Source organism: Hyaena hyaena, unplaced genomic scaffold (assembly GCF_003009895.1).
Source record: "Hyaena hyaena isolate Hyena2069 unplaced genomic scaffold, ASM300989v1 scaffold_1181, whole genome shotgun sequence".
In the NCBI taxonomy this organism is placed as follows: Eukaryota; Metazoa; Chordata; class Mammalia; order Carnivora; family Hyaenidae; genus Hyaena; species Hyaena hyaena.
Window position 1 is genome coordinate 82,036 of NW_024081813.1, and position 25,639 is coordinate 107,674.

General features: G+C 35.1%; 1 protein-coding gene across 5 annotated transcripts in view; it reads right to left on the reverse strand.

Annotated features, from left to right (window-relative positions):
- The window catches only part of ATRX (ATRX chromatin remodeler), a 326,901-nt gene that overhangs the window by 35,438 nt on the left and 265,824 nt on the right, over positions 1–25,639 (reverse strand). For all 5 annotated transcript variants that reach the window (XM_039222723.1, XM_039222722.1, XM_039222721.1 and 2 more), the window contains 3 exons: positions 19,769–19,877; positions 5,934–6,111; positions 4,428–4,622 (listed from right to left, as the gene is read on the reverse strand). In XM_039222723.1, coding sequence (XP_039078654.1) covers positions 4,428–4,622; positions 5,934–6,111; positions 19,769–19,877 — 482 coding nt within the window. The remainder of the gene's footprint in view (positions 1–4,427; positions 4,623–5,933; positions 6,112–19,768; positions 19,878–25,639) is intronic.

Consider the following 25,639-nt stretch of genomic DNA (forward strand, 5'->3'; position numbering starts at 1 on the left):
TAAGAAATTGTTGCGGGTGAGGTCAAGGAGGTTTTTTTCCTCCTTTCTCTTCTAGGTTATGATGGTTTCCTGTCTGACATTCAGTTCCTTTTAAGTGCTGTTTGATTCGATTTGCAAGTATCTTGTTGAGGATTTTTGCATCTGTATTCATCAAGGACACTGGCCTGTAGTTCTCTTTTTTTGCTGGGTCTCTGTCTGGCTTGGGAATCAAAGTGATGCTGGCTTCATAAAATGAGTCCGGAAGTTTTCCTTCGATTTCTATTTTTTAGAATAGCTTGAGAAGAATGAGTATTAATTCTGTTTTAAATGTCTGGTAGAATTCCCCAGGGAAGCCATCTGGATCAGGGCTCTTATTTGTTGGGAAGTTTTTGATCACAGATTCAATTTCTTCACTAGTTATGGGTCTATTCAGATTTTCTATCTCTTCCTGTGTGAATGTTGGTAGTGTGTGTTTAGGAATTTGTCCACTTCTTCTAAGTTGTCCAGGTTGTTGACATATAATTTTTCATAGTATTCCCTAATAATTGCTTGTATTTCTGAGGGGTTGGTTGTAATAACTCCATTTTCATTCATGAGTTTGTCTATTTGGGTGCTCTCTCTTTTCTTTTTGAGAAGCCTGGCTAGAAGTTTGTCAATTTTGTTCTTTTTTTTTTTTTTTTTTTCAAAAAACTAATTGTTGGTTTCATTTCCAGATTCAACTGTTTCTTTGGTTTCTATACTGTTTATTTCTGCCCTGAGTTTTATTATTCTCTTCTCCTACTGGATTTGGGGGTGCTCCTGTTGCTCTCCCTCTAGTATCTTTAGGTGTGCTGTTAGATTTTATACTTGCCCTTTTTCTAATTTCTTGAAATAGGTCTGGAGTGCAATGTAATTTCCTCTTAGGACTGCCTTTGCCATACCCCATAGAGTCGGGATTGTTGTATTTTCATTTGTTTCCATATATTTCTAAATTTCTTCTCTAATTGCCTGATTGGCCCATTTGTTCTTTAGTAGGGTGTTCTTTAACTTCCATGTTATTGGAGGTTTTCCAGACTTCTCCTTGTGATTGATTTCAAGTTTGATAGCATTGTGATCTGAAAATGTACATGGTATGATCTCCATTATTTTATATTTACTGAGGGCTGCTTTATGTCCCCGTATGTGATCTCTCTTGGAGAATGTGCCATGCGCACTTGAGAAGAATGTGAATTCCATAGCCTCAGGATGTAGAGTTCTAACAATATCTGTCAAATCCATCTGGTCCAATGTGGCATTCAAGTCCATTGTGTCATTAGTCATTTTCTCTCTAGTTGATCTATCCATTACTGTCAGTGGAGTATTAAAGTCCCCTGTATTAGCACATTCTTATCGATAAGAGAGCTTCTGTTTGTGATTATTTTATGTATTTAAGTGCTCCCGAATTCGGTGCGTAGACATTTATATTTGTTAGCTTTTCCTGATGGATAGACCCTGTAATTGTTTTATAATGCCGTTCTTCATCTCTTGTTATTGTTTTAACTCTAAAGTCCAGTTTCTCTGATATATGTATGGCTACTCCAGCTTTCATTTGACTTCCAGTAGCATGATAGATAGGTCTCCATCTCTTCACTTTCAATCTGAAGGTGTCCTCAGGTCTAAAATGAGTCTTTTGTACAGAGCAAATAGATGGGTCTTGTTTTTTTAATCCATTCTGGTACCCCATATCTTTTGATTGGGGCATTTATTCCATTTACATTCAGTGTTATTATTGAAAAATATGGGTTTAGAGTCATTGTGTCCTTCGTGGGATTTATGCTTGTGGTGGTGTCTCTGGCATCTTGCGTTCCTTGTAACATTTCCCTCAGAAAGTCCCTCTCAGGATTTCTTGTAGGGCTGGTTTAGTGGTGAGAAATTCTTTCAATTTTTGTTTATTTGTAAAGATTTTCATCTCTCCTTCTATTCTGAATGACAGGCTTGCTGGATAGAGGATTCTTGGCTGCATATTTTTTCTGTTCATCACACTGAAGATTTCCTGCCAGTCCTTTATGGCCTGTCAAGTTTTAGTAGATAGGTGTGTCACCACTCTGTTAGGTCTACCTTTGTATGTTAGGGCCCTTTTATCCCTGGCTGCTTTCAGAACTCTCTCTTTGTCCTTATATTTTGCCAGTGTCACTATGATATGCCGTGCAGAAGATCGATTCAAGCTACATCTGAGGGGAGTTCTCTGTGCCTCTTGGATTTCAATGTCTGTTTCCTTCCCCAGATTGGGGAAGTTCTCTGCTATAATTTGTTCAAGGATTCCTTCGGCGTCTTTCCCTCTCTCTTCCTCTTCTGGAATTCCTATGATACGGATATTATTCTGTCTGATTATACGGCTGAGCTCTCGAACTCTCCTTTCCTGTTCCTGGATCAGTTTATCTCTCTTTTTCACGGCTTCCTCTTTTTCTATAATTGTGTCTTCTAAATCAGTTATTCTCCTTTCTGCCTCTTCAGTCTGTGCATCGGACGCATACATTTTATTTTGCATCTCATTTATAGCATTTTTTAATTCATCACAACTATTTTAAAACTCAATAGTATTTATAGCAATAGATTCTCTGATGTCTTCCATGCCTTTTTCAAGCCCAGCGATTAATTTTATGACTATTGTTCTAAATTCTTGTTCAGTTATGTTGCTTATATCTGTTTTGAGCAGTTCTTTAGCTGTCAATTCTTCCTGGACTTTCTTTGGAGGAGAGTTCTTCTGTTATGTTGTTTTGGTTAGCTTTCTATCTCTTGTTAGTTTTAAAAGCATGTTATGCACTCTGCACCTTTTGAGTGCTGCTGTGCCAAAGAAGGCTCTTTGACTGTCCAGGGCCTGTCTGTTCAGAAAGTGTTCTTTGAATGGTGTGTCTTGGTCTCTCTTGTGGAGACTTTGGTTATTTTATTTCTCTACTCGTAGAGGTATTTGGGACTCTCCACCATGTGTACTTTGGCTTGTTTCTTAAGGTAGCCAGGAATGTAGACTATCAAAAAGGAGTACCCCAATGCAGGCATTCAGACACCTGGGCAACATCCCTCTCAGTGGTGTCTGCTCCTGAAGCTCCAAGACACTTTTAAAAAATTTCAAAATGCTTAATATTCATGTCACTTGAAAGACATGTATGTTAAAAGTTATCTGGAAAAATCACTGATTGATGTTAGCATTAGACAGATATTTATTACTACTGCCCTTTATATATATTACACACAAAAATGACTAAAGTGATTTTAGTAGAGTGATACCACAACCTGGTAGCTGCTTTCCCAATTCTCTTAACAGCTATGTGGAATATTAAGTGCTTGAATCTGAAACCAAGACAATAGGAAAAGCCCCCCGCCCATCCCCCCTAGAACAGCTTTTTAGATGAACTAAGTTAAATATATTTAGATCACTACTTTATATCAGAGAACATATGGCTTTCTCTTATGTTCAAAAGGGTTAAAAATGATATCTATCATGGATGGAACTAGAGGGTGTTATGCTGAGCAAAGTAAGTCAGGAAGAGGACAAATACCATATGTTTGCACATATAGGTGGATTAGGAGTAAGTTAATGGAGGATGAAGTGGGAGAAGAAGGGGAAAAATAGTTGTGGAGAGGGAAGGAGACAAACCATGAAAGACTCTTGAATGCTGAGAACAAACTGACGGCTACGGAGGGGTGGGGGAGAAGGGAAGGGGGTGATGGGCATGGAAGAGGGCACTTGTGGGGATGAGCACTGGGTGTCATATGTAAACCAACTTGACAATAAAGTATTAAAAAAAAGTTTAATGTAACATTTAAAAAATGGTATCTATTATTATAGTAAATTTCTATATTGTTCTAAATAATGTCTTTTTTAAAATCTAAGAACAATGGACTAGAAGACAGAAATAGATACCACTCCTGATTCTGTCACTTATTACCTGGAGACTATGAGCAAGTCACTGAATATCTCTGACCCTAGGTCTCTCTATATAAAATAAGAGGGTTTGACAAGATTAGCTCTAAGCATGCTTTCCCAAGTGTAAAAGTCTTACTTGCTTTATGACACTGAAAAATATCAATTAAGATACACCTTTATTTGCTGATTCTTAACTGCTATATGACAGCAATAAATGTTAAGGGAAAGACCATTACATTTCATATAGAAATATTAAAATTATGTATGCTCTGTACTGGAGATTATTAAAAGAGAATCATACTGTCTCTTTTAAGGTTTCTACTACTAATTTTTTTAAAAAGAGCTGAACTTTTTATTTGGCATAAAATATGTATTTTGGTTACACTATCTTTCTGTGGTATTATGTAGAGAGCTGACCAAGAGCCCTCTCATTTAAATACAATTTTATTCTCTTTGGAAAATTCTGAAATCTAGCCTTAGTCAAGTGACTAACCTCCATAGTAGCAGTAAAATACCTTTAGTCCATGGTGGGTTTTTTTTAAGCTAATAATCTGAAGATGTTTACCTTTGGCAGCATAGGAGTATCTCTCTTCTTCTTTTTTTCTGAATTAGGGTCATCTAATAAGTCTGGCTCAAAAGTATAAAGTTCAGTAAGCTCATTCATGGTAAAATGACGCTCGACCTGCTGCTGATCAACAACTCGAAAAGACAGTGACTGCTTAGTTACTTGCCGATCATAAATCTTATCTTCCATGGTTCCCTTTGTAAAAAGAAGGAAAATATACAAATAAGTAACTTTTGTACACATGAAACTTAATCAAGAAGAAATATAATTATTGGTTAACATAAAAGAGCAGAAGTTCATAATAATATACTACCCTAAAGCAAGTTTTATTAGCAATAATGCTTAATTCATGAGAGATTTCATTTGTTCACTGTAGTTTACCTTGGCAAAAAAGAACACTACATTACTGACAATCATTCTGTATTATCTGACCAATCTGCATTCACATTTTGGTTTATATATATCTATACTTGGTGGAAGTAGAAGTGGAGTTAGACACCAAGGTAAACAGAAAACAGAAATAAAGAAGTTCATGAAATAAGATTTTAGAGGGTTATAAAATAATGCAAGAGAACAGCTCAATCCGTCTCAATGGAATATAATAAGCCCTCAATCAGTACACACTGCCTTTCTATCAAGTCTTACTTTCTATAATTTCAGGACAGAAAATTAATACTTAAAATGTTGTATCTATTACATATATAGCATTTAAAACTAGAATTAAAAGAGCTTTTAGTTCGAGGATAGGAAAGGGGTGACAGTGTAGTCTGCCAATAATAATATTATGTAATAGAGAAGATCAAACGAGCAAGGATCAATCTACCAATTAAACCTCGTCTCTGGTTCAGAAGCCCAGATTTAGAGGTAGGTGAAGAAAACCGCATCTGTTCCCAAATCAGATGTACCAGTTAAAGGCAACTTGATTCTACAAACCTGTATTAACTTGTACTGCATTCACTTCTTTAATTTTACTTATTTTTCTTAAATTTCAGTTTCTGGTTTTTAATATCTGAGTTTATATTTAAAGGACATGACTTTAGTTTTCTTTCCCAGAAAGTATTATTATTTGTAATGATTCCTTATTATTATGTTAACTTTTTCTTCCTATTTACCCATATTTTCAAATGAAGAAAGTATCTGGTGGCCACTAAAAACAATAATTATTATACCTTTACATCTATAAGCAAATTAGATTTACTTATTTGCTTTTCTATGTGTGCTAAGTAAAAGAATTATAATTAACTTTTCTGAACAAGCAAGAAAACTCTAAATCAGTTTACCCACGCAAATCCATCTCAAACTGTGAAAGGTGACATTACATGGATGAACTACAAAACAGAAAATCATGAAAGGCCAAAACTGATTTCTGCTGCATTATATGTAGTATAGGATTGATATCTTCAATTTCATTTGCCTCTCCGTAATGCATATATGTTTGGCACTCTAAAATATTATCAGTTTCACCCAACCTTTCACTATGAAAAAATATATAAATTATAAACCTACCTGAGCTAAGAACCTATATACATACACAGGTTTAGTTTGTCCAAAGCGATAAACTCTGAATATACTCTGGATGTCATAAGATGGATTCCAAGAAGCATCAAATATAATCACTCGATTAGCAGCTACCAGATTAATTCCAAGAGATCCTGCTTTGGTGGAAATGATAAACAATCGTCCTCTGAAAATAGAAACATGAACAAATGCTTTAGTAATAAGCATTTCAAAGATATTATGATATGACTTTTTAATCCTAAGGCAGTTTTTTTTTTTTAACAATTAGGAGTTCAAAAGATTCATTTCTCACTTACTAAAAAAAACAATACACGTCTAAGGAGTCAGGTTGATGATTTATATTTGCAAGATGAGTTTCATTGCTGGAAAATGAAAGAGTCTCATAGGAGTAAAGATAAATATGGAAGTCACATGTTTACAATGTATTCCAAGTATTTATAGATTATGAGTAAATGTAGAAAATCCATGTATATATAACTCAAAAGTCCATACTGTGTTCAGTACTGTTATGAACAAGCACTAAGTACATCAAAATGAAAGACAGTGCCCAAGGAGCTAAATTAGTAGGAGTGAGTGATATGCAATTATAATATAGTGTAATGAACACAGGGAGAGAAGTTAGATAGATGCAAAGTATTGCATTAGCTAAAAGAGAATCAAGAATATAAGACTACTCCAAGAAGGATGTGAGGAAGTGTTAAGGAAAAAAAAAATTGCTGTGTTGGAACACAGGAATTTATATTTCTGAGAATTTGAAAATGAATTATCAACTAAGTAAATGTTAAAAAATAATTACTTGAACAAAAATAAACATGTGTATAAAAAAGGGTAAATAATCACTGTTGTTTAAATGGTTTATGTGTGAATATTTACATAGTCACAGTAAAGCAAACAATTCCAGACTCATTTAGGCAAATTACAAAAAATATGTTGGGAAAATGAATAAGGAAAAGTATGTGTGTGTATATGTCGGTAAATTCCCACCTTAGAGTGTAATGTAGACATATGAAAGTAAATAACAGAAGAAATGCCAAGATGAAACTGTTTACCTGCAGAGAGTCAGGTATCATGTGTAGGAAGCAGTTGGTTAAGGGACTGCTTTTGATCTCAAGCCTTATAAAACGGTTTTTTGAAAATATGTAAATATATTGCTTTGATATAAATAAACTTTAGGAAGATTTTATACAGCATTTTTAAAAAATATAAATAAATTTAAAGAAAAAAATTAGTTCCAGTCCCCAGAAACAATCTCCATTTAAATCATGGAATATTTCCTAAGGTTTGTTTTTTGTAAGCACATATATTTTCAATTTTACACAGACATGATAATATCTGTGTAGATATTTTATATTATGAGTATTTCTTCAGATTTTTCGTTAAACATCAGGCTTGGTAGCTAAATAATATTCCATTGAATGACTATATAATTTGTTTACTGTTGACCAAATTAAGAGTGACAAGACCCCTGGAACATAATAATTTCTCAAAATTTTCCACAAAATGCCTTTATATATCAAGCCTTACTTTCTATAATTTCATAAAGGGAAATTAAGAACTAAAATGCCATACTGATTACACATACAGTATTATAAACTAAAATGCAAAGAAGCTCAAAATTTAAATAACAGGAAAGAGTGAACACAGGTACTAAATTCATGTTTTATATTATCTTGGAGCTACTACATGTCTAAGAATACAAGCTACAGAAGTTATCAAAAATGCAAGAAAATATATTCATTCACATTGTTATTTATAAGATCATAAGGTTGAAAATAAAAAATATGTACAACATAGAGGACTAGATTACACTCTGGCTATTCAAAGACTTACATTACCAATAAAAATCTATATTATGTTAGGGGCACCTGCGTGGCTCAGTCGGTTGAGTGTCCGACTTCGGCTCAGGTCATGATCTCGTAGTTCACAAGTTCGAGCCTCACGTTGGGCTCTGTGCTGAAAGCTCAAAGCCTGAGGCCTGCTTTGTCTGCCCCTCTCCAGCTCATATTCTGTCTGTCTCTCTCTCTCAAAAATAAATGAAACATTAAAAATTTTTTTTAAAAAAAAATCTATATTATGTTATGTGAAAAAAAGCAAGATCTAGAACATTATTAAGTTTAATTTCAACTTCACTAAAAAACAAAACATATACATACATACAATGTTAATGGTAGTTCTCTTTGGTCAACGGAATTGTGATACTTACTTCCCTCTTTATACTTATCTATAATACTCATTACAGAGAACAAACTGCTTTTTTTTTTTTTACTTAGTGACATATTTAAGGGATTATGGACAACTGGAGATCCAAAATTATTCTAGTTATTTATATGTATTCTGCACCAGTGAAAGGATCAAGCATACAAGAATGGCATAAACTATATAGGTTAAAAAAACACACACACCAGAAAACCTTGTGAGAACTTCAAAACTCTTTGGTATGTACACACACACACCAGAATACCTTGTGAGAACTTCAAAACTCTTTGGTATGTATCCAGTAATGAAGAGTTGAAGGGGCTTAAATAAGCACCTTTATCAAATTGCTACGCATACCAAGTTCTGAGCTAGACTGTTAATACAAAAGATGAAAAAACGTCCAGCCACTGCACTAAAGGAGTGCAATTACAAGACAAAAAAACCATATAAACAATTGCATGCAGTCTAATTTGCAATAATAGAGATATTTATTTATATGGAAAATACTCTGATTTTTAAAAAATTTTAATGTTTATTTAATTTTGAGAGAGAGTGACAGAGCAAGAGTGGCGGAGGGGCAGAGAGAGAAAGAGACACAGAGTCTGAAGCAGGCTCCAGGCTCTCAGCTGTCAGCACAGAGCCAGATGCAGGGCTTGAACCCACGAACGTGAGATCATGACCTGAGCTGAAGTCAGCTGCAAAACCAACTAAGCCACCCAGGTGCCCCAATGATTTTTGAAAGGATATAAATGGAAATGCAAAATTGTTTGTTTTGCGTCCAAGAGAAAAATAAAGAAGTCAAATGAATGAATAAGTAGTATTAAGAATTATTTTATGGCCGCCTGGGTGGCTCAGTCAGTTAAGCATCCGACTTCAGCTCAGAGCCTGGAGCCTCCTTCTGATTCTGTCTCTCTCTCTCTCTGGCCTTCTACTACTCATGATCTCTCTCTCTCTCAAATATAAATAAAACATAAAAAATTTTTTAAAAAAAGAATTATTTTACAACTGGGGCACTTGGGTGGCTCAGTTGTTTAAGCGCCCAACTTCAGCTCAGGTCCTGAACTCATGGCTCATGGGTTCAAGCCCTGTGTCGGGCTCTGTGCAGACAGCTCAGAGCCTAGAACATGGAGCCTGCTTTGGATTTGGTATTTCTGTATCTTTTTCTCTCTGCCCCTCCCCTGCTTGCTGACTCTCTCTCAAAAATAATAAAAAAAGTTATAACTATTTAATCATTAATATTATTCAGTATGGAATATATAAATTCATACTGAGATAAGCTAACCAGGATATTTTGAGATTTTCCTAACACTAAACATCAGTATTAAATTATACAAACACAATGAAAATATTAATTATTTAAGTAACGCTACTATAAACCTTCTGGATATGTCTTTTGGTAAAGACATGTAAACCTTTCTGTTAGGTATATACCTAAGAGAATTGCTGGTACAGCACTGTAAAAGTTGAACAAATAATTTCCCAAAGTCATTCCAATTTATATTCCCACCAGTAGTGTTTGAGAGTTCCAATTATTCCAGATCCTTGACAACTCATGGTATTGCCTTTTTCTTATAACATTCAAAAAAATAGCTTAAGGATCACAAGAATTTGTAACACTAGTTTGGAGAGTTTCCTTGTACCCTTCATCCAGCTTTCCCCAATGGTAATAACTTACATAACCATAATACATTGTCAAAACCAGAAAATTGATGTTGGTACAACACTCTGCATGCAAGCTTATTTTATTTCACTAGTTTTTATATGTGCTTTTTTTGTTTGGTATACAGCTCTATGAAATTTATCATGTAATTAGAATCATGCAGCCATTACCACAAGCAGGATACAGAACTGTTCCACCACTACGAAAAGAAACCTCTCTTGTGTTATCCCTTAGTATTTGTACCCTCACCCCACCAACCCTAATCCCTGACAACCATTAATCTGTTCTCCACCACCAAAATTCTGTTCCATCAAGGATGCCATATGAGGGCGCCTGGGTGGCTCAGTCAGTTAAGTGTCCAACTTCAGCTCAGTTCATGATCTTGTGGTTTATGAGTTCAAGCCCCATATCAGGCTCTCTGCTGTCAATGTGAAGCCTGCTTCAGATCCTGTCTCCCTCTCTCTGCCCCTCCCCCTCTTTCTCTAAAAAATAAACAAACATTAAAAAGAATAAAAAGAGAGGCACCTGGGTGGCTCAGTCAGTTAAGCGTCCTACTTCAATTTAGGTCATGATCTCATGGTTTGTGGGTTCGAGACCTGCATCAGGCTCTGTGCTGACAGCTAGCTCAGAGTCTAGAGCCTGTCTTCAGATTCTGTTACTCCCTCTCTGACCCACCCCTGATCACGCTGTGTCTCTCTCTCAAAAACAAATAAAACATTTTTTAAAAATTTACAAAGAACAAAAAGAACACCATATGAAAAGAATCATATAGCATGTAACCTTTTGAAATTAGGACTTTTCATTCAGCATAATGCCCTTGAGATCCAACAGGTTCTTTGGATCAGTGTCAATAGTTCATTCCTTTTAATTGTTGAACACTATTCCATTATATAGATAGAACATAATTTATTTATCCATTATTATTATAAGGCACTTAGGTTGTTTCCAGTTTTTGACTGTTACAAATAAAGCTGTTATGAACACCTGTGTATAGGTTCCTATGTGAAAATAAGTTTTCATTTCTCTGGCATAAATTTTCAAAAGTGTGACTGCACGGTTGTATGGTAAGAATATGTTTAATTTTTTAAAACTGCCAAAATGTTTTCTTTTTCTTTTTAAAATGTTTTTAGGTTTGTTTATTTTAATGTTTATTTACTTATTTACTTCTGAGAGAGTGAGAGAGAGACAGTGTGAGCAGGGGAGGGTCAGAGAGAGAGGGAGACACAGAATCTGAAACAGGCTCCAGGCTCTGAGCTGGCTGTCAGCACAGAGCCTGACGCGGGGCTCGAACCCACAAACTGTGAGATAATGACCTGAGCTGAAGTTGGACGCTTAACCAACTGAGCCACCCAGACGCCCCTATTTATTTTGAGAGAGAGAGAGAGGGTGAGCAAGTGGGGGAAAGGCAGAAAGAGGGAGAGAGAATTCCAAGGAGGCTCCGCACTGTCCATTCAGAGTCACAGTGTCACCATTTTTTATTTTAGCCATTCTGATAGATATGAAGTGATATCCTATTGTGGTTTCAGTTTACATTCCTTACTGGCTAGTGATGAATGTATTTTCAAGTGTTTATTTGCCATGTTGCATTGATCCTCTTATATGAAATGTCAGTTTAAGTCCTTGGCCCATTTTCTAACTGAAAAATGTTGTTTGTTTTTTGACTATTACATGTAAAGAATTCTTTATATATTCTGAGTATGAGCCCTTACTAAAAATGGTATTTCCAAATATTTTCAAGTCTGTGGTCTCTCTTAATAGGGTCATTCACAACAAATTTTTTTAAATTTCTTAATAATTTTTTAAAATTTACCCTCCATGCCCATCACATGGAGGAGGGCACTTGTGGGGATGAGCACTGGGTGTTATATGGAAACCAACTTGACAATAAACTATTTGCAAAAAAAAAAAAAAAATTAAAAAAATAAAACAGTGAAATTGAAAAAAATTAATTTTTAAAATTTATTTTTAATTTACATCCAAGTTAGTTAGCATATAATATAGTACAATCATAATTTCAGTAGAATCCAGTGATTCATCCCCTACAACTACTGCATCCCAACAAGTATCTTCCTTAATGTCCCTTGCCCATTTAGCAACCCCCCCCGACAACCCCTCCAGCAACCCTCAGTTTCTTCTCTGTATTTAAGAGCCTCTTATGTTTTGTCCCCCTCTCAGTTTTTATATTATTTTTGCTTCCCTATCCTTATGTTCATCTGTTTTGTATCTTAAATTCCACATATGACTGAAGTATATATTTGTCTTTTATTAATTTCACTTAGCATTAGTATATAGTTCCACTTGCAATGTTTTTGTAAGTTTTTTAAAGTTATTTATTTATCTGAGAGAGACAGAGACAGTGCAAGTGGGGGAGGGGTAGAGACCAAGGGAGACAGAATCTCAAGCAAGCCCTGAACTGCCAGCACAGAGCCCAAAGCAGGGCTCAAACCCACAAAACCGCAGTATCATGACCTGAGCCAAAACCAAATTGAATACTTCTCTGACTGAGCAACCCAGGCACCCCAAAAGCTTTTATTTTTGACTATCCAGTTATTGACTTTTTATCTTCAGTGGATTACATCCCTTCGGTGTCATGACTAAAAAAACTATCAGTTTAAACTTAGTTCCTGAAGATCTTTTTTCCAATGTTTATTTATTCATTTTTGAGAGAGAGAGAGAGAGAAAAAAAAAGCAGGGGAGGAGCAGAGGGAGAGGGAGAGAGAGAATCCCAAGCAGGCTCCATGCTGTCAGTGCAGAGCCGGATGCAGGGCTTAATCCCATGAACAGTGAGATCACAATCTGTGCTGAAATCAAGAGTTGGGCACTTAACCAAGTGAACTTGGTTGGTTTGAAGATTTTCTCTTATGCTTTCTTATACAAGTATAATGTTTCACATTTAGATTTATGAACTATTTTGACTTGATTTTAGAATGGGGCAAGGCTTAGGTCAAAGTTTGTTTCCGCCTATGAATATGCAATTGTTTCTATACCATTTGTTGAAGAGACACAACATTTGTTGTGAAGTGGTTGTTTAAGATTACTACAGTCATTATAATGAATAGAGACAGCATCATGCCCTCTAAGCATAGTAGCGAGGATATGAGGTGTGATCGATAGACTAGGAGACCTAAAAGAGATACAGTGAAAGCTAAGAAGATATTAATATATACAATAGACATTTGATAATTATAGAACACCTATAATCTAATGAGTCGAAATCATTTGTTTTGTTTAAACTAATTATCATATTCGGATCACTCTAGTCCTTTTTGGGTTCATTCATATGCTAAGCTTGCGGCCAGAAGGGAGATTAATAAAAGGGCCATAGTGAGCATGGTTGATAGGTTGTTTGTCTGTGAGGCCCATGGGAGGGGGAGTAGTAGTGCGATTTCTAGGTCGAATAGCAGAAATGTAATGGCAACTAGGAAAAATTTTATTGAGAAGGGCAAGCGGGCAGACCCAATTGGATCAAAGCCACACTCGTATGGGCTTGCTTTTTCTGCATATACATTTAGTTGGGGTAGTCAAAATGCGATTAATACTAGTAGTGCGGATAGTGTTGTGTTGATGAGGAGGGTTATTATTATGTTTATTATTTCTTTTCGGGTTGGACCGAAACTGATTGATTGGAAGTCAATTGTACTAATTGATACTAAAGAAATAAGATCCTCATCAATAAATGGATACATATAGGAATAGTCATACTACGTCTACAAAGTGCCAATATCAGGCAGCAGCTTCGAATCCGAAGTGGTGACTGGATGTGAAGTGGTATTTTAGTTGGCGGAGGAAACATACAATAAGGAAAGTGGATCCAATAATGACATGCAGTCCGTGGAATCCTGTGGCCATGAAGAAGGTGGATCCGTACACGCCATCGGAGATTGTAAAGGATGTTTCGTAGTATTCTGAGGCTTGAAGTAAGGTGAAATAAACTCCTAGAGAAATGGTGATAAATAGGGCTTGGAGTATCTGTTTGCGGTTGCCTTCTATTAGGCTGTGGTGGGCCCAGGTAATAGATACGCCGGAGGCTAGTAGTACTGAGGTATTTAGCAGGGGGACTTCTAGGGGATTTAGAGGGATGATTCCTGTGGGGGGCCAGCATCCTCCAAGCTCAGGTGTTGGGGCAAGGCTTGAGTGGTAAAAGGCTCAAAAGAAGCCTGCAAAGAAGAACACTTCTGAAATGATGAAAAGGACTATTCCATATCGCAGCCCCTTCTGTACGATGGGTGTGTGGTGTCCTTGGAATGTGCTTTCTCGGATAACATCTCGTCATCACTGGTATATGGTCAATAGGTTGGTTGTTATTCCCAGTGCTAGTAGCAGTGTTGAGTTAAAGTGAAATCACATTGCTAATCCCGAAGTTATTAGCAGGGCTGAGAGGGCTCCTGTGAGGGGCCATGGGCTTGGGTTTACTATATGGTAGGCGTGAGTTTGGTGGGTCATTAGGTATTGTCGTGTAGATACAGGCTTACTAGCAGGGTAAAGACGTAGGCCCTTCACTGAAACACTTTTGTACCTTTCTCAAAAACACTTTTAACTTCCATTTCTCTGACAATTAATAAAGATGAGTACTTTTTTGTATGTTTACTGGCTATATGAATACTGTCTTTTATAAAGTCCTTTTTAAGTTCTTTCCTATGGGATTGGCTGGTTTATCCTACTCATTTTTATTAATTCTTTGCATATTCTGGGTAAGAGTCCTTTTTGGATCTATGTATTAAAAGTAGCTTCTCCTAGATATTTGCAAACAGCATACCTAAAAAGGGGTTAATATCCAAACTATATAAAGAACTTCTACAAGGCAACACCAAAAACTTCCAAGTAATTCTATTAAAAAACAGGCAGAGGACCAGAAGAGATCTTTTTCCAAAGAAGACATACAGATGGCCAACAGATACATGAAAAGATGTTCAACATCACTAACCATCAGGGAAATATGCAAATCTCCACAAGGAGATATCATCTCACACCTGTCAGAATGGCTAAAATAAAAAACACAAGCAATAACAAATGTTAGATGTAGAGAAAAAAGAACTCTTGTGCATTGCTGGTAGGAATGCAAATTGGTACTGCCACTGTGAAAAACAGTATGGAGGCTCGTCCAAAAATTAAAAATAGAATTAACATCTGATCCGGTAATTCTACTACTGGGTATTTACCAAAACAACAACAACAACAAAAAAAAAAACCAGAGAGAGAGAGAAATGAAAACATTGTTGCAAAAAGACGTATGTACCCCTATGTTTATTTACTGCAGCATTATGTACAATAGCCAAGATATGGAGACAATTCCAGTGTGCATTGATAAATGAATGGATGGAAAAAGAAGATGTGGCATGGAATATTACTCAGCCTTAAAAGAGAACAAGACTGTATTACTTGAGACAACATCGATGGACCTTGAGAGTTTAATGCTAAGTGAGGTAAGTCAAAGACAAATACCATATGATTTTACTCATATGTGGAATTTAAGAAGAAAAATGAACAAAAAACCAGACTCTTCAATATAGAGAATAAACTGGTGGTTGCCAGAGGGGAGGGGGGGTAAAATAGATAAACGGGATCAAGAGTATGCTTATCTTGATGAGAACTGAGTAACATATAGAATTGTTGAATCAGATTCTACACCTGAACCTAATATAAGCACTGTATGTTAATTACATTTTAACAAAAAATGATAATAAACACAAAATGAAAAGTATATGTTATACTTTTTCTTTTCTATAAGCATAGAAACTCTAACCATGGTTATATCTGGGTTACTAAATTATAAACAACATTTATTATCTTTGTGATTTTCCATATTATCTTGAAAAATGAGAAAACAGTTTCCATTTTGTTGCTTGCCTTTTCATTTTTAACATGAAATTCCTTTGATGACTAAAAATTCTTAATTTTAATGAAGCTCAACTTAACAATATTTCCTCTTATGTTTAGTACTTTGTGGGTCCTGTTTATGAAAGTTTTCTTAATGCAATATTAGGAAAATATTCTTTACTGTTTCCTTCTGAAACATTTGTTTTAGCTTCCATATTTAAATCTATAAACCACCTGGAATCAGTTATCAGGGAAATACAGTTTAAGATCTATCACAATAGCTTTAAAAAAACAGACATTTTCAAGTGATGATGAGGACAGAGAACAACTGAAACACCTATATGCTACTGGGGAGGAGTACAAATTGGTACAACCATTCTGGAAAAATTTCTTGGCAATGTAAGCTAAAGCGAAATATATACATATCTTTTACTCAGCAATCTCATTTCTGGGCATATACACAACAGAAACACATACATATATGTGCCAAATGACAGATATAAGAATCTTTAAAACGTTGAATCTTTGGACTTCCACTTCTGGAAAGATAGGAGTAGACATACTCTTCTCTAGTCCTTATAATAAGGAAAGCAAAAGACCCTGGATATTACATATAAAACAATCATAAGAAGTTTCTGAAAATTAAGGAAGAGGAGAAAGATTGGCTAGGGACCTTGGGTCCCAAGGAACAACATGGCACAGAGTTCCATAGGCTTTCTTCCCAGAACAAGTGCTAAAGATCCCAGCAATCTGGAAATGCCAGTAGATGCTGCCCCCCAAAAAATCTCCAAGAAAATCATTCTGTCTCTAGCCAAAAGAAGTGGGCACCCTAGAAAGACAGAAAACTTTAAAACAGTAATCATTTAATTTCGGTCAAACAGTATAGAAAAAACTGTGGTGCACATCCATCCTTGTCAATATAGGCTGAGTGGGGAGTTCAGACTCCTACCCTCTCCTAATTGTAACAAGGCATGGCCAGAGTGACGTCAGAGAAGTCTGAGTTAACACAGTCCTCCTCTCAACCCAGCAGTGTCAGTAAAGACCATGAAGGGAACCCAGACATCCGTCCTCACCCAGAAGTTACAAGAAAAATCCTGTATTTCTCTACTAGGGTAGTATCAGAGGAGATCTAGTCAAGAGTCAGGAATTATACCACAATCCAGTTAATGAGTTAGCCCTATAGTGTCAGTGGAGGCTCATGGGGAGGGGTTGTAAACAGGCAATCCTAACCCTCCCAGCCAGGACAGTATCAGCAGAAACCTAGTAGGTAAACTCAACTCCCACTCTCATCTTCCATCTGAACATGTGCAAAAGTGGCCTGCTTATAACAGAAAATTTAGATCCACAGTCTCATGAAATAATAAACAAATATCCAGTTTAATTAGATCTTTGTCATAACAAGAACGGGTAAAATCTCAATTTCAATGAGGAAAGACAATCAGCAGACACCAACACTGAGATGACATAAATGTCAGAACTGTCTGACAAGGATGGGAAAAAGCAGCTACATTTCTAAAAATGCTTCAATAAGCAATTATTAACACACTTGAGACAAATGAAAAGAATAGCCTCAGCAAAGAAATATAAGACATAAAGAACAACCAAATGGAAATTTTAGAACTGAAAAATACAACAGAAAACTAAACAGCAGACTGTAGACAACAGAGATTCAACTAGCTTTGAAAACAGAACAACAGAAATGACTCAATCTAAACAACAGGTAGAAATCAAATAAAAAAAACCCAGGAAAACAAAACGGAGACTGAGGTTCCTATAGGACTATAACATTCTTATCTAACATTCTTATCTCTGGAGTCCTAAAAGGAGAGGAAAAACAAAAGAAGAGGCTATAATAGTATTTGAATAAATAATGGCTGAAAATTACCCAAATTTAGCAAGAAACACAAACCTACAGATTCAGAAATGGAATGAACCACAGAGCAAACTCAAAGAAATTCATGCCAAAATGCATCATAGTCAAACTTTTGAAACTAAGATAAAGAAAAAATCTTGAAATAGCAATAAACAGAACCTCACTGACAGGAGAAAAAAAGATTTGAAAAACAGATTTTAAAAGAATTAAAATATATTTGACATATAATATTGTGTAAAATTAAGGTATACAACATGTTAATTTGATATATTTACATACTGTAATATGATTGCCACTGTACCAACAATTAGCACCTCCATCATGTTAAATAATTATCTTTTTTTTTTTTTTTACTGGTTGGAATAATTAAGTTCTAATCTCCTAGGAAGAGTAGATTAGACTGTAGTTTACATTCACTTATTGGTTTAACCACTATGAAAAACAATATGGGGTTTCCTCAAAATTTTGAAAATAGATCTACCATATGATCCAGCAATTCCACTTCTGGGTATATATACAAAAAAAAATGAAAAGAGGATGTTAAAGAGATATATGCACTCCCATGTTTACTGCAGCACTATCCACAATAGCCAAGATATGAAAACAACCTAAGGGCCTAGCAACAGATGAATAGATTAAAAAAAAAAGATGTGGTATATATGCAATGGGATAGTATTCAGCCTTAAAAAAAGGACATTTTGCCATATGTGCCAACACGAATGTACCTTGAATACATGATGCTGAGAGAAGTCAGAGAAGACAAACATTGCACGATAGCACTACTGTGTGAAATTCAAAAAGCCAAACTCAGAAAACAGCAGATAGTTTTGAAAGAAATTATGAAATCTAGAAGGAAGTGGTAAAACATGTTTCAAAACACTGCCAACCCAGAATTCTATACCCAGCTAAAACACTCTTCAAAAATGAAGAGGAAATCAAGAAATTCTCTTATGAAGGTACTCGGGAAGTTTGTTGCCAGCAGACCTGCTCTAAAAGAATGACTAAAGGAATTTCTCTAGAAAAAAAGGAAATGATGAAAGAAATACTGAAACATTAGGAAAGAAGAAACAACAATTAAAAATATATGAGTAAATAAAATATTTTCCTTCTAATTTTTCTAAATTATACTTAATTATTGAAGAAAAATTATACACTAATGGGGCAATCCACTTATGTAGACAAAAGCACTTAAGACAATTATAAATTGGGAAGAGAAAGGGAAATAAGGGCATAAGGTTTCTACACTTCAGTTAAAATGGTAAAATGATGACATTAGTCTATGATAAATTATGTCCATAAAATGTAATACTTAGAGCAACCACTATGAAAGTTTTACAGTGATATACTAAATATACTATAGATGAATGAAAGTGCAATTTCACAAATGGTAAAAGTAGTCCAAAGGAAGGGTAGAATAAGAGATCAGAAATACAGAAGGGCACCTATACTGTTTTATACTCTATACACTGTTTTCTAGAGTGGCTGTACCGGTTTGCATTCCCACCAATAATGGAGAAATGTTCCCCTTCCTCCACATCCTCACCAACACCTATTGTTTCCTGAGTTGTTAATTTTAGATATTCTGACAGTTGTGAGGTGGTATCTCATTGTGGTTTTGATTTGTATTTCCCTGATGAGTGATGTTGAGCATCTTTTCATGTGTCTTAGCCATCTTAGATGAATTTCTTGAGATGTGATGAAACTATTTTGTATCATGACTCTATCTTGCATTTGTCAAAACTTATAGAAATATACAATAAAAGGAATGAATTTGACTGTACATAGATTTAATCTACTTTAATGTTTATTTATTTATTTTGAGACAGAGAGAGCACATGAGCAGATAAGAGGCATAGAGGAAGAGAAAGAATCACAAGCAGGCTCTGCAGTGTCAGTGCAGAGCCCAATGTGGAGCTTGATCTCACCAACTGTGAGAACATGACCTGAGCTGAGATCAAGAGTTGGACGCTTAGGGACGCCTGGGTGGCTCAGTCGGTTAAGCGTCTGACTTCAGCTCAGGTCATGATCTCACAGTTCGTGGGTTCGAGCCCCGCATCGGGCTCTGTGCTGACAGTTAGCTCAGAGCCTTGAGCCTTTTTCAGATTCTGTACCTCCCTCTCTGTGACCCTCTCCTGCTCACACTGTCTCTCTCTCTCTCTCAGAAATAAATAAAATATTAAAAAAAAAGAGTTGGATGCTTATCCAACTCAGCAACCCAGAAACTCTTAAAATTATTATTTTTTTAAATTCTCTATACAAACAAAAAATGTTTCCCACCTCACATTAGTTTCATCATTAAATTCTTCAGCCCATTTTTTCCTTGATTGTGCAGTAGTAGAACCATCTAAACGGTAATAGTCAATGTTTCGCAGCCACTTTCCTTCACCTGGAAATTTAACAAGAAAAAAAAGATTTGATATACATTGTTCTGCTAGTAATAACAGATTTTATTCCCCGTTCACCATTTAAAATCTGGTTATATATATTCTATTTTCATAGCAACATATAATTTTTTAATCAAGGTGTAATTCACTATATTACAAATAAATTTACCACAGATTTACTTCCAACAGATACTGAATAGCAAAGTACTTTTAAAAAAGTATTTCATCTACGTGTGAATTTCTTAAAAGACTTCCTTGATTAGAATCTTTTAAAACTGTCAAAAGAATATGGTTAAATTGCATTATGCTCATGAAGCTTGCTTTTAATTAAATTTATAAACGGCCAAGTTTCCTCCCTTATTAACAAGTTGATACTGATCAGAGTACCTGAGACATAGAATGCATTTATTCAATAACTGAACAAATACTTAATGAATGCCTAATATGTGCCAAAAACTATTCTATGGTCTGGCCACAAATATCAGCATATATTCCTATTTCATGACATTTGTGTGCGTGTGTGTGTGTGTGTGTGTGTGTGTAAAGACTGTGACTTTATAAGTAAAATAGTACTCAGACATGTCAACTTTTGGACAGTGAGGTGAAAATTTACCCAAGATTTACATTAAAACTAAAATACCAAATTAAGTGCTTATGACATTTTATAATTATACATAATTTCCATTCCAATTCTTTTAACTGTAAACATAATACTACTATTTCCCCTCCAGAATCAAACCCTAGGATCTTAACATAAAAACAAGTTGACAAAACTGAGATTTAGGTCTTTTGGTGAACCTCCTACTTAAATTTAGTATTTAGTGTAAAAGGTGCTCTTCAACATGCTTATTACTTACCCATATCTTTACTTATATTGAAAAAACTAGAACTTCATTGCTGAAAATGGGTAAGAAAGTCTATTTATTTATGGCTTTTATTTCCATCAATTGGAAAAATAAAGGCATATACAACTATGGAAAAGAGAGTTTGAAATAGGTGATTGGATAAAAAGGAGGCTGGAGTCACATTACCATTAATTGTTCACCTAAACTGGGTAATTATTAAAGTTAATATGCTAATAATAAATAAATAAAATGATAGTATTACTTTTAAATTATTTCAACATATTCACCTTTCTATGATAATACAAATGAATAATCTGTACTACTACTTATGTGAATCCAACACTTAAAAAGTGATAAAGTCAATAAAGGTTAGTAATCAAAAATATACATTTTTTTAAAATCCCAGTTTTACCATTTACTAGCATTTGCATTTAGAAAAACGTGAAAATGTATTTCATTATCTTTAAAAATGGAGATAGCCCAATACCTATTGCATAGTGTTATTGTTTTTTAAATGAGTTGATATAAGAAAAGAGTCCTTAGAACAGTGCCTATCACACAGTAATTAAGCTTACTGAGTCCTTAATATTATCACCCAAGATCCCAAATCAAATTATATCTGTCTCTACCATGGCACATTAGTATGTGATTATTTCTATAACATGATTTCTTGTAATTCCCCTCGAATCTAGTTCAGTGCCCAATACACAGTCGTAGAAGTAGTAGTGGTGGTGGTGACACAAAAGAAACTGAACTGATTAATGGTTAAAATAAATGTTTGTTGAGGATAATTTATAAAATTAAATATGAACTGACAACTACATGGAAAATATTCAACCTTGCCAGTGGTCAGGAAGTTACAAAGTAAAACAATGACGTTTGTTTTTACCCATTAAAGATGGGGAAAATGTAAATTATAGTACTACAGGAATATAGTAAAATGGGCATTTGCCATTTATTCATGGTAGTAGAAAAACAGATATAAGTTTCCTGGTACTTTGCCTTTCAGATAATGAAGCACTGCCAAAACATAGAACTGAACTAATAAAACTAATAGTCGATAACAGAAAAATCTATTTAAACCAACATTATAACCCATAGTTAAATCAAGAAATATGTATATAGGCACACTACCCATATATATATTAAAGATATATGAATAAGGAAGGACCTCAGAAACAAAGAAGGCAGGGAATGAAAAAAAAATTAAAAAGTGCCAGTATATATTTAGCACTTAAACGTAATGGGCACATAAAAAAATGCATCACCAGAGCATGATTCTCTATGGAAAACAACTAGAAAATATCCAAATAAGGACAATGTATTACCTTGCTAGTTCAACAAGTATTTACTATAGACCTATTACATGTCCAATTCTGTGCTAGGCATCAGTAAAGGCTTACCTGACAGTTTTACATCTTGTTCCCCAAAACTCCCTATTATCCTTATAGTATTTCATTATTTCTCCACTGCATTTTTAAAAAACTATACACTTGTTTGCTTCTTATTGGTCTTCTCTAAGAAAAAGTAGCCTTTAGGAGGTTAGGGACATTTCCTCTTTTATGGGCTCTGTAAACTGCTAATTTGAGGTATACTAATGAGTGGATAAGTGGTAATTCTTAGTACCACTTAGAGGAGGAGAGACCTCTTCAGTGTTTTAGCAACTTCGGCCCAATGTACTAATATTCCATGTAAGATTTTGCTTGGGTAAAAAAAAGAACTCTACTTTTTTATACTAGGTAAATATCCTAGCAAACCAGTGATATGGTATGTGGTGTGATATCAAATAAAGAGCAAATGTTCCTTTTCAATTACTGTAGCGACCTAAGTGACCAATGCATGTGTCTAAAAATAAAGATAACATCTGCCTATAATTTGCACAGGATATTATTGTTTTGTTTCCTAAAAAAAAAAAAAAAATATTTAAAATGAATACAATAGAAAATATTATCAAAAGAATTGGAAAATTAAAATTAAAAACAACATGCACTATATTCCAATAGTACTCAGGGTACCATCAAACAAAAAAGATCACAATAAATTTTTTCCACAGAACTAGAACAAAGAATCCTGAAATTTGTATGGAACCACAAAAGACGGCAAATAGCCAAAACAATCTTGAGAAAGAAGAACAAAACTGGAGGTACCATGCTCCAAGATCTCAAACTATACTACAAAGCAACAAAACAGTCTGGTACCAGAACAAAAACAGACATAAAACAATGGAACAAGATAGAGAGCCCATAAATAAACACACACATATGGTCAAATAATCTATGCCAAAGGAGGCAAGAATATACAATGGGGAAAAAAAGCCTCTTCAATAAATGGTGTAGAGAGAACCGGACAGCTACATGCAAAAGAATGAAACTGGAGCATTCTCTTAGACCACATACAATAAATTCAAAATAAAGACTTAAATGTAAGACCGGAAACAATAAAACTCTTAAAAGAAAACACAGGCAGTAAGCTCACTGACATTCCTCTTAGCGATGTTTTTTTTTTTGGACCAGTCTCCTCATGCATGGGCAAAAAAAGCTAAACTAGATAAATGGGTTTATATCAAATTAGAAAGTTTTTGCACAGTCAAGAAAACCATCAACAAAACAAAATGGCAATCTACTGAATGGGAGAAGAGATCTACAAATCAAAAACCCAGTAAGGGGTTCAATTCCAAAATAAATAAAGAACTTACACAACTTAATATCAAAACAAACACCCAAACAACTTGATTTAAAAATAGGCAGAAGACTTGAACGCGCATTTTTTTCAAAGACTACATAAAGACGGCCAAAAGGCACCTGAAAAGATGCACAAAATCACTAGGCATCAGCGAAGTGCAAATCAAAACCATAGTAAGATATCACCTCATACTGGTCAGATTGGGTATTATAAAAACAACAACAACAACAACAACAACAAAAATAATGAGTGTTGGTAACAATGCTGAAAAAAGGGAATCTTTACACAGTGTTGTGGGAATGTTAAATTGGTGCAGCCACTATGGAAATTCTTCATAAAATTAAAAATAGAACTACCCTATGATCTGGCATTCTACTTCTGGGTGTTTTTCCAAAGAAAATGGAAATACCAATTCAAAGATACCAGGGATGCCCGGGTGTCTCAGTCGGTTAAGCATCCCACTCTTTTTTTTTTTTTATTTTTTTTATTTTTTTGAGACAGAGAGAGACAGAGCACGAGTGGGGGAGGGGCAGAGAGAGAGAGGGAGACACAGAATCTGAAGCAGGCTCCAGGCTCTGAGCTGTCAGCACAGAACCTGATGCGGGGCTGGAACCTACTAACTGTGAGATCATGACCTGAGACCAAGTCAGATGCTTAACCAACAGAGCCACCCAGGCGCCCCAAGTATCCCACTCTTGATTTAAGCTCAGGTCATGATCTCACGGTTTGTGAGATCAAGCCCCACATCGGGCTCACACTCAGAGCCCAGAGCCTGCTTGGGATTCTCTCTCTCTCTCCCTTTCTCTCTGCCCTTCCCATGCTCACATGCACATGTACACTCTCTCTTTCAGATAAATTTTAAAACAGAGAACAAAACACAAAGAGATATATTCACTATGTTCATTGCAGCATTATTTACAATAGCTAAAATATGGAAGCAACCTAAGTGTGTGTACAGTGTGTGTGAACGCATGCTGTTTGGTGGCTACAAGGATGGACCTAGAGTATTATGCTAAGTGAAATAAGGCAGATGGAGAGAAAGACAAATACCATATGATTTTACTTATATGTGGACTCTTAACAAAGAAACAGAAAGAGACTCATGGATATAGGAAACAAACTGCTGGTTACCAGAGTGGGGAGGGATTGAGGGATGGGGAAAAAATGTGAACAAAATAAAGAGATACAAAGTTACACCTATTAAATAAAGTCATAGTATATAATGTACAACATAGAGAATATAATCAACAGTACTGTAATAACTCTGTGCAGTAAAAACATGGTAACTAGACCTATCATGGAGGTCATTTCATAATGTGTAAAAAATATCAAATTATTATTATTTACACCTGGAACTAATGGGGTATTGTGTGTCAGTTATACTTCAAATTAAAGAAAGGCCACAATATATATAGCCTCCTTTTTGAAAACATTTCTTCATGAAAAATATGCTTATATCTCAATAGCTGTTAAAAGAAAAATAGGATTCTGATCATCCAAATGACACAATTATCTGAAGAAAAGATTTAAATAAACATTACTTTTTATTAGAAAGAAAAAGTTAATGTATTCTTTATGTTATTGATAACAAGTAACTGTCAATTTTAATATTTAGATGAAGATATATGACTACTGTAAATAATATTCATAATATACTGTATTATTCTTTTTTTAAAAATTTTTAATGTTTTATTTATTTCTAGGAGAGAGAGAGAGAGAGAGACAGCGTGAGCAGGGGAGGGTCAGAGAGAGAGGGAGACAGAGACTCTGAAATAGGCTCCAGGCTCTGAGCTGGCAGTCAGCACAGAACCCGACGCAGGGCTCGAACGCACGAACCGTGAGATCATGACCTAAGCGAAAGTCGGACGCTTAACCGACTAAGCCACCCAGGCGCCCCTATACTGTATTATTCTTAAGTGGAAAAATAGTATACCCTTAAAATAATTTATGTGGAAATTTAACCCAAAGAAAATTTTAAAAACCCACTGCCATCAAGATACCCATGGTAGATTACCTGTGATAGTGAAAACTTTAATATAACAATCCTAATGTATAATAATGGCAAAATAGTTAAGTAAATTATGATTTTTATTGGACAGATTACTGTAGAAATGAAAGTGATATATATAGTATCATCTATACAGTAACATCAAAATGTGAAATGATCAGTGAAAAAAAACAAATTTAGTTTATGGGGAGAGGGACTCCTGGTATGACAGCATAAGGAGCTCCACAGA